Source organism: Triticum aestivum, chromosome 7D (assembly GCF_018294505.1).
Source record: "Triticum aestivum cultivar Chinese Spring chromosome 7D, IWGSC CS RefSeq v2.1, whole genome shotgun sequence".
Taxonomy (NCBI): Eukaryota; Viridiplantae; Streptophyta; class Magnoliopsida; order Poales; family Poaceae; genus Triticum; species Triticum aestivum.
In genome coordinates this window covers 640604363-640614703 of record NC_057814.1, presented here as the reverse complement: position 1 = coordinate 640614703, position 10341 = coordinate 640604363, and the positions used below count along the sequence as shown (strand labels likewise).

Below are 10341 nucleotides of genomic sequence, written 5' to 3'. Positions count from 1 at the left end.
ACGGACAATCTCTTTCGAAGTATCATGATTTCATACGGAAACTCATCTGTTACAAAGGGATTTCATTTTCTTGAACTTGTTTGAACTCCAGACTTTTTGTGTGTTCAAAATGAACCATTCAAAGCAGAGACTGATTTTGAATGGTGCATATTCAACACACAAAAAGTGTGTAAAGATCGCCAACCCCAACATAAAAAAATGAGCATAGATGCGCCTATAGAGAGAATTCAACCTAAATTCATAATAAATTTCTATGAATTTCAGAGAAATTGACTCTGAATTTAGGTCAAATTCCCTGTATAAGGGCATCTATTTTCATTTTGAGAGGAGCTCAACAAGGCAGAGAGGGATGGGCTTATAAACCGGTGTGAGCGCCCTTCGGTTGGCGAGGTGGGACTAAACTCTGACCGCAACGAGGACCAATCCTTTAGTCCCGGTTTGTGGCACAAACCGGGACTAATGGTCATGGGCCAGGGGCGAGTCGCATTGGTCCCGTTTCGTGCGTGGAACCGGGACCAAAAGGTCCAGACGAACCGGGACCAGTGGCCCAGCCGGCCTCCTGGGCTCATGAACCGGAACTAATTTACCCCATGGGTCCCGGTTCGTGCAGAACCGGGACTAATGGGCTGGCCAGGCCCGAACGAAAGCCCTGTTTTCTACTGGTGAGTGGATTTATTAGCTTAAAATGGAGCATCAAGAGCACTCATAATGAACACACACCCGGCCTCTGCGTAATTAAGATACACACAGTCAATACCAACTCAAGCACATAAAAAACACGCCAACAAATAGCAAAGTCATATAGGACCAAAGCTATGCATGGGCTAGGAGAAAAAAAATAAAGCGATCAGATCCACGATCAATAAACTACAACAATGACCATATCTGCACCAACCATCTAATGCCACCACATGAACGAGGAAGTTCTTCAATAGCAACGCCTTCAGAAAGGGAGCGGTGGTCAAGCGCCGCCATCACCGGATCCAACTACCTAAGGCCAGAATCTATGTTTTCACACTGAAGAACCAGTCTAAGCATATCCGAACAATGCCTTCAATAAGGTAACAACGTAAAAACATCGTCATTGCCAGGTATAACCAACTCCGGTCAGACCTAGGCTTTTACCCTGGAGCTCAACCCCGGGTGCTCAAGTAGCACCATCATCGATGTTAGCCATGTGTTGTCACCACCACTTTTTCTCGATCCCAGCAGCTACATGCGATGCATCGCCGCCACTGCACAACCTCTCCTTTGCATCAAGCCGTTGTTCATAGTTTGTATTTCATCACCAAAGCCGACCACCGGGTCTAGAGAGAGAAACCCTCACAAGAACCTTCCAATGGCCCCTTCAATTCACAGCGAGATCACCGACGCGCTAAACAGACCCACCAGAACCGCCGCCTCCTTCCGATGTGCATCCATGGTGATCGCCTTCAACACGTCAGCCTGCCGCCACCCACCGCGAGGGCTTCGCCCAACGAACACAGACAACAATGAGCAGAGGATGCATGGTGGAGAGGGCGCCAGGGGCGTCGGCGTGTAGGCGCTGCTCGAGTCGCGAAGAGAAACACAGGGCCAAACCGATTTCTTCGGGTGTCACGCAGTGCAAGAGGACGACGAAGATCCTGCTAGCCCGATACACCGAAGTGCAAAGCTAGCCTTTGGGTAGCGCTCGCATTCATTCAGGACGTGAATGTGTACTAGACCGGAACAACCAGCAACAACAATAGCTTCACGTCCAGCCCGCTTGCCCAGATCCAGCCACCGCGGTCCCTGCAAACTCCGCCATGCATCGCGGATCTGGAGCGCAGGCAGCTGTCCTCTTGGTTAGCTGTCTATTTCCCCCTACAATGAGATTTGTATCACAGGATGGCAAATAAACAGCCGAAAACAGTAGATCTGAATTGCATAATTCATGGATGGATTTGAACAACCTTGGTGAGTAGAGTGGTATATTCAGACCTTTCGCTACCACGCCAGCGACATATGCTTAATTCCCTCCAAGTTCTAATATTTTACACTAAATGAAAGAAAAAGCCTATATCAAACACATGGAAGAAAAGAGTCCGCGTCAAGTGCACTTATTTTTCTGAGATTAAAAGTATTAAATAATATGAAATTAGCAATTATGGTCTGCAACAAGTACATCAAAATAAGATCTTTTTTGCTTTGTGGTACTACTTCGTGTCACAATATATTTGCTGCTTTAGCTTCTTTTACTTTTTTTTGTGAGCCAAGTTGACAACGATTGGATGGTGAACACCCTGGTTCGCGGGATCCAGCATATGTCCCAAAGGTGATCCTGGGAGCTTGCAGGAGAGGCGTCATCGGAGGAGTGATTGAGAACGCCCTCCATTGGCGGAAGCGGTAGGACCGGATCGAGAAGCGAAGGTGTTAATAATGAAAGAGCCATTCGATCCCATGTGCGTGATTCCATGAATGAGGGAGAAACGAGATACAAGCCCGCTAACCTTAATCGGTGTTCGATAAAAATTCGGCAATAGAGAGAAGCTTGCAAGAGCCCGAACTCCCAAGATCCAACCTCGTCGGAGGCGGAGAAGGAGCTCGCAATCCTTGGATTGGCTAGAGGAGGACCAAGCAAAATTCAGGTGTAAGGGGAGAAGAAAATGCTTGAATAAGGTATCGCTTTCCCATTTAAAAATAGTAGACGAAGATAAAACAGCAAGTCTGATCTTGCTGTGAGACAAAGGAGTACCCCAAAGAAAAAAGATCTTATTTTTGTGTACTTGTTGTATGTCATAATTGCCAATCTCATATTTTTAATATTGTTAATCTCAAAAAATTAAGTGCACTTGACGCCGGCTCTTTTCTTCCATGAGGTTGATATATGCTCTTCTTTCAGTTGGTTTAAACTATAAGAACTTGGAGGGAATTAAGCACTTATAAATGGCTGGTGTGGTAGTGAAGGTGTGAAAGATGCCACTGTACGTACCCACCAAGGTCCTTCAAATCCTGTTATCCATGAATTATGCCTAAAAGAAGATATAGAGTTTTCGGTGGTTTATTTGCCAGCATGTGATATGATGCTCACTCTAGAAGTCTATGGAAAAAGACAGCACACCAAGATGAGGACGTGAATCAGTAGTGAGATCTATCGCCTGGCCTCTATAAATGGCTGTATCCAAAGGTAGCTAAACCTAAACATCATCCATATCGGACATGGCTTTCAAATCTATGGAAAAAGACAGCACACCAATTGCAAGAGGAGGACGTCAATCAGTAGTGAGATCTATCGATCGCCGGGCCTCTATAAATGGCTGTACCCAAAGGTAGCTAAACATCATCCATATCGGACATGGCTTTCATGCGCTCGTCGTCCTCATCCATGGCTCTCGCTCTGCTGCCGCTGCTGGTGGCAGCCGCATTCTTCATCCCCTCCATGGCTTCATCAGCTTCAGGTACCCTCGACCATGGCTTGGATGGTGAGGCACTGCTGATGCTGGGGAGGTTCCATGGGTGGATGGCGGCGCACGGCCGGTCGTACGCCACCGTGGAGGAGAAGCTGCGCCGGTTCGAGGTGTACCGGAGCAACATGGAGTTCATCGAGGCGGCAAACCGGGACAGCCGGATGACCTACAGCCTCGGCGAGACCCCATTCACCGACCTCACCCACGACGAGTTCATGGCCATGTTCAGCAGCAACGAGTCGTCATGGGAGTCGGAGGAGACGACGGTGATCACAACTCGCGCTGGCCCCGTCTACGAGGGCACCGGCGCCGTGCAAGAGCCACCTCGTCGTACCAACCTCAACCTGACGGCGGTGGTGCCTCCGAGCGTGGATTGGAGGGAGAAAGGCGTCGTCACAGCAGCCAAGTATCAAGGGGATTCCTGTTGTAAGTAACATCCATCCAAAATAAATCATGCATGCGATGCGAGTTGTCGTACGTCGTCTACTCCATTATATTGATGCAATTAGGTAAGTGAGCGGTCATCTAACGTACGTACGTGTCCGCGCGTGCAGCGTCTTGCTGGGCGTTCACGTCGGTGGCGACGATGGAGAGTGCGCAGGCGATCAGCACCGGCAGATCGCCGCCGGTGCTGTCGGAGCAGCAGCTGGTGGACTGTCGGATTAACGGGTGCGGCAACAGTTGGATGGACAAGGCCTTCGAGTGGGTGATCCAGAACGGTGGCATCACCACGGAGGCGGCCTACCCCTACACCGGCAAGGTGGGCACGTGCCAAAGGGCCAAGCCGGTCGCGGTGAGGATCAGAGGCTACAAGAAGGTTACACCGTCTGGCAACGAGGCGGCGCTCATGGAGGCCGTGGCGCAGCAGCCCGTCGCCGCATCCTTCGACTACAGTGACCCCTGCTTCCAGCACTACATCCGCGGCGTGTACAACGCCGGTTGCTCCAGGTCCGGCGTCTACACCAAAGGGGCGTGCGGGACAACGCAGAACCACGCACTGGCCCTCGTCGGGTACGGGACCAAGCCTGACGGGACCAAGTACTGGATCGGTAAGAACTCGTGGACTGACCAGTGGGGTGACAAAGGCTTCGTCTATTTCCTTAGGGACTCGCCACCCTTGGGCTTGTGCGGCATTGCCAAGTACCCGCTTTACCCTATCATCTGATGACCCAGCCGCCGTGCACCTCCATCATCTGTGTGTGACTCCGTGCATCTCTACTTATATTATATATATGTAATGAATAATTGCACGGTACCTAGCTATTCACTTGTGTACTCCATGCCTATGCTATGCATGTAAAGGTTCGGGTGCTACACATGCATCCTTGCCTATAATAAATAAACAATATATATATATATACATATGCCACTCCTTCTTTTTTTAAATCTTATATAAATCGTTTTGTTTTTTGTAGATTCATAGTTTTTGCTATGCACCTGACCTATATAATACATTATGTTTTACTGTGTTCTAAATAAAAAAGTTAAAACGACTTGCAATTTGGGGTGGAGGAAGTATCTCCCTTCTGTTTTATTTATTTAAGTTGTAAAATACACCAGCGGTACATGAACTAGGGAGTGTCATCCAGGTCTCTCATCTCCTGAAATGCACATTGGAGTCCCTAAACTTGCTAATTGGTTTGTGTGACACTCAAATGAGTACGTGGCATGTTTTTTTTTTTTGCGCATAGAGTACGTGGCATGCTGATGCGTGGAGCGGATGATGGAGAGCAAGAGAGGCAGGAGGGGGGTGACCGTGGGGGAGAGGAGATGAGAGCGGAGACAGGACGAGCTCTGGTGGTGCTGAATTGCTGATAGGTCGAGGTCGGCGCGCAGCAGAGGCAGGGTGAGCTTGACGCACCGGACGGGGCGAGCTTCGGCAGCGCGAGATTTGGGCGAGCGCGACTGCATAGATCATTTGAGAGAAATGGAGAGAGATGAAGAGAGAAGATAGGTGGACCTGACATGTAGTCAGCGTTCCACGCATGCCATTTAACATGGGTTATGAAGATTTGGATGTATTATGTGAACCCATAAGCAAGTTTAGGGACTTAAATATGTATTTTGGGAGTTCGGCGACCTAAATGACACTCTCTACCAAGTTCATGTACCGCCGTGCATTTTACTCTTTATAAGGTTTGGCTGGTCCTAAATTAAACTAAACCAACGCCAAATGCTATGGAATGGATGTAGTATCCGATATCCCGTAATAATATTGCATATTTGGCTGCCATCAAAATGCTTGGGACAGGTTGTTCGGAAAATCCAAGATAGTATGCATCAATAGCCTTCTCTAGGATACAATAATACAGAGTTGAGCGAGCACAAAACACACCACACTGTGCTTACACACGCTTATTAAGGAGGTACACAAAACCACCGACTTCACAAAACAAGGGGTGTCCTCATCCCACCATGGTCCACAAGTGCTTGGCGTCGTCTCATTGTAGTCTATAAGCACTTGGTGCCATACTGCAAATATTAGTTGTGGACCCGGTAGACGAGGGATTGCATTAAGCGCCACCATAAGTTGTGCCATCGACCCTCTTTAATTAAAGTAATTGAACTAATTTTCAAAATGCCGCTGATGATTATGATAAACTAATTGATTTATTTGGAGAAAAATAAATTGAATTAATTAATTTAAACTAACAAGGGTTGATGGTGGCCTTTTAGGGGTACTAATTCACATGTCTACACTACATTACACCTTTGCGGGACAAACTAATAGCAGTTCTCCTACAATAACAGTTACCAAGCAAGCTTGACCTTGCAACCATTTGAAGTTTTGTATAGCAGAAAGTGTACCCCTCCTTTCATCTGGTTAGAAGTAAGAGAATGTGTGTTGTTTGTTCTTGTAGTAATCGAAGATACCACATAAAAAAATGAAGGTCAGATAAAACATGAAAATACCTCAGAGCAAGCCAAAAACTATTATAATAAAAGAAGATGAGATCTATCTTTAAAAGTTGACATTCTATCTACCTCAAGATCCCACCCTTGAGAGGGACTCAAAGATTTCAATAGAAAGGGGAACTACCACCATGGTTTGTAGGACCATATATACAAGATCAAGTTAAAAAGCTTAGACATCTAGCTTAGAAGTTAGAAATACTAGAGAGCATGGTAGGATTACACATGTTGTTGCAACTAGCAAAATACTCGAGGGTTCCGGAAGAAGAAATTTCAGCAAAAAGCAGTTGATTTTCAAGACACAGATTAATATCGAAGACATTATTCCAATCAAGATCATTGTTGTAGGGGTAATGAGTTTGTATAATTTGCTCTATGGCTACAACTATTTTGTTCTGCAAATTCATAGATTTTGTTCCATGTGTATAAATAATGGTTCTTTGAATTTATATACTTTGTTCAATAAGTCTATATAATTAGTTCTGGGAATACAATTTTTTTGTTCCATGAGCTCATATAAAATTGTTCGACGTGTACAACTTCGGAGACTCTTCCGACGATGTGGTCCCGATGAGTAGTTTGTATATTAATTGACAACTGTATTGAGTGTTTGCTCCTCCGACGATGGAGATAAAACATGACAAAAAAATACATATAATAATAAGGGATTAAAAAAAACCCGAATCAACAGTTTGCTCATCCATTCGTCCCATATGTGTAGACTGCTATTGTTGCCGGGCAACAACAAAAATATATCTGCATCTTTTTTTCTGTGACATGTATAAAAATGCATCAATTTGGGTTTACTGCATACATACACACAATTCTTTTTTCAATTCAACTGGTTCAATGTTTAAATGCATCAATTTGGAAATCGACACATACAGGATGTCAGTTCAAATGCATCTTGTAGTGTTCTTTGCTTGTCTCGGTCCAAGAATTTACTCATTGATGGCCGAGACGGCGAGCAGTGTCATTGTTTCTCAGCTTTCGAGGCACAGTCATTCTGGGGTGTAGTGGAGGCAGGGCCAGCGCGCAGCAGCAGCAGCAGCACGATGGCTGGGTCGACCAGGCAGAGGCAGGGCCAGCGCCCGGCAGTAGCAGCACGGCGGTGTGCCCGGTCGGTCGTGGAGAGTACAGGGAGCACTGCCAGGAATGATGCGGTTTGCGCTAGCACGGAGCAGCTAGCAGACGGGGCTAGACCGTGGGAGAGCGGAAGCCAGTGGTAGTATGCATCAACCAGTAGTCGTCGAACTTGTCGCCCAGAAGCATGGGAGATGGCGACAGGCGGCGAAGCATGCGGCGTGTTACCTTTGGGTTTTCTCCTATCAGGGGCCCTACGATTCTTTGCCCCCCCCCCCCCCACCCCACACACACACACACCGACATGGCGGAAGACTGCGCTAAGACAATCACTTGTGCTCAAGAACAACCCTCATCTGTCGCTGCAAACAAGCAGTGTCTTTGGATTATTCTCTAAAAAAATACTCCCTCTTCTAGACTACTAGTGGTTGGGGTGCGCCACTTAGGCGGAAGCTCTGCGGTACCGCTAAAAAATTATACTATACTACTCCCTCCGTTCCTAAATATAAGTTGTTGGGGGAGTGTAAACTGAACTCCCCCAACGACTTATATTTCGGAACAGAGGTAATAGTTAGGTAGCACATGTTCATGCATGCAAGAATTGTTGAGCGAATTATATTTCCTGTGTACGCAAGAAACAAGTTGACACTCCATCACACTCAGCGCAGACCGCGTCGCCGGAACCATCCTGTGCGGTGCATGTAGGAGACGACCATTTCAAATTTTGTTTTGCGTTGTGGGTGGGACATGGATATGCAAGTAACCTGCATATGCCCTCCATTGTATGAACTGGTTACAACATCAAGCATTCACTGGCCTGGTTTGCTCCATTAGCATATGTTCATTCTAAATATACTAAATCTGGCTAGGTTTCTTTTACCTGGTTTTCTTTCCCTTTTTTTCTAGTATTTCCTTCTCATGCACTCCTGTGCATGCGTGCCGCGCGATTCTTTCGCCAGGTTCCTCCCCTTTTCTCGCGTGGTCTGTTGTGCTGCTGAGAGGATGCCTGATTCTTGTCGAGGTCGGTGCTTGCTACCGCTGGCTCATGCCTCGTTAGATCCCCAGCAGTCGGGATCCATTTCATCTCCCGGCCGGCGCCGGTACAGTCTCCCCTCCGCGTGGCCGAGTTGGCGGCGCACGCACGAGCCATCAGTGATGACCTGTGGGAGGTGCGTGCAGAGGCACTACCGGAACAGGGGCCGGTGCTGACGGCCAAATATATGCCGACGGCCACCGTCGGTCTACTCCTGCATATGCCGACAGCCGAATCCAGGCCGTCGGCGTATCGTGTCCGTCGGGCTATCCCGAGCTATGCTGACGGCCACCGTCGGCACAGGTCAGTCGTCGGCTTAGCCCCAGCCTATGCCTACAGCAGCCGTCGGCATACATAAGCCGTCGGCATAGATGCGGGCCTGTCGGCCCCACTCGTGACGTGCGGCTAACGGCGTCCGATCTATGCCGGCGGCCTAGACGGGCGGCCGTCGGCACAGATGCGCATGCCACGTCATCGATCCGAGGCGCACCGACCACCACCTATGCCGTCGGTATAGATGCCACGTCATCGATTTGGGACGCGCCGTCCATCTGCCCCTGGCCTAGGCTATACCGACGGCTTTGCCGTCGGCATAGTTTTTTTGCATTTATTATATTTTTTTTTGTTCTTTTACGTATTATTATTTAATTAACTTACATGTAGCATGTGTTAATATAAGCAAAAATACCTTACTTTCCGAATCTATACTGAGGGGTGTGACCCCCCTCACGGACGGCGCCGCCGGCGGCGGCTGACACCGGGAGGGGGGAAACAGCCGCATCGGGCCTATACGGAGGGGACGTTGCTCCCAAGTGTTTATATGGGATGACCTACCACAACCGTGTGGTGTGGTGGCATGTCTGAAGAGGTGGCACGCGTCTCCGGGGTGTGGCCCCCTCCCGGACGGCACCGTCGCCGGCACCTGGAGGGGGAAAACGGACGTGTCGGGTCTATACGGAGGGGATGTTGCTGTGGGTTTGGCCTGGATGTTGCTCCCAGGTGTCCCAGTGGGCTGACCTAACACAACCGGGTGAAGAGGTCCACTGGTCAAAGCCCGTCCGTGGGAAGTCAAAGGGCTAGATCTCGTGGTCAACCACTCCAGGGTTAGTCGGGACGGGGGCCCGGGGGGGGGGGGGGGGGTAGCAATGCCACCGGAGCGTCGCACCGGCCCCTCATACATGCGGGGTGGTGTTGTGGCATGTCTGAAGAGGCGGCACGGGTCTCCGGGGTGTGGCCCCCCTCACGGACGACACCGCCGCCGGCACCTGGAGGGGGAAACGGACGCGTCGGGTCTACACGGAGGGGATGTAGCTATGGGTTTGGCCCGGATGTTGCTCCCAGGTGTCCCTCTGGGCTGACCTAACACAACCGGGTGGAGAGGTCCACTGGTCAAAGCCCGTCCGTGGAAAGTCAAAGGGTTAGATCTCGTGGTCAACCGCTCCAGGGTTAGGCGGGACGGGGGCCCTTGGTGGGGGGGAGGGGGGTAGCAATGCCACCTGACCATCGCACCGGCCCCTCATACATGCGGGGTGGTGTTGTGGCATGTCTGAAGAGGCGGCACGCGTGTCCGGGGTGTGGCCCCCTCACGGACGGCGCCGCCGCCGGCACCTTGAGGGGGAAACGGACGTGTCGGGTCTACACGAAGGGGATGTAGCTGTGGGTTTGGCCCGGATGTTGCTCCCAGGTGTCCCTCAGGGCTGACCTAACACAACCGGGTGGAGAGGTCCACTGGTCAAAGCCCGTCCGTGCATGTGGCCGTCGTGCCATACCTTTTATGTTCGTACTTGTTAGTTTCTTTAGATGGCGATGATGATGTTCCATGTCTTGCAATACTTATGTTCATGAAGTTTCACCGATGATGATCTTTAGATGATGAACTTGAGT

The 10341-nt window shown here is 49.4% G+C and overlaps 1 protein-coding gene across 1 annotated transcript; it reads left to right on the top strand.

Moving 5' to 3' along the window:
- The first annotated feature begins 3283 nt into the window (after window positions 1–3283).
- LOC123168856 (ervatamin-B) lies at window positions 3284–4797 on the top strand. The gene is made up of 2 exons (XM_044586720.1): window positions 3284–3854; window positions 3983–4797. The coding sequence occupies exons 1-2, from the start codon at window positions 3317–3319 to the stop codon at window positions 4591–4593; spliced, it is 1149 nt and encodes a 382-aa protein (XP_044442655.1). The 5' UTR covers window positions 3284–3316; the 3' UTR covers window positions 4594–4797.
- Window positions 4798–10341: the final 5544 nt, after the last annotated feature.

What these genes read in the sequence shown, in the direction of transcription:
- LOC123168856 (XM_044586720.1), top strand. Translation starts at nt 3,317, where the DNA reads ATGGCTTTCATGCGCTCGTCGTCCTCATCCATGGCTCTCGCTCTGCTG. An exon ending in GTATCAAGGGGATTCCTGTT is followed by an intron (nt 3,855 to 3,982) that starts GTAAGTAACATC and finishes CCGCGCGTGCAG; the next exon opens with CGTCTTGCTGGGCGTTCACG.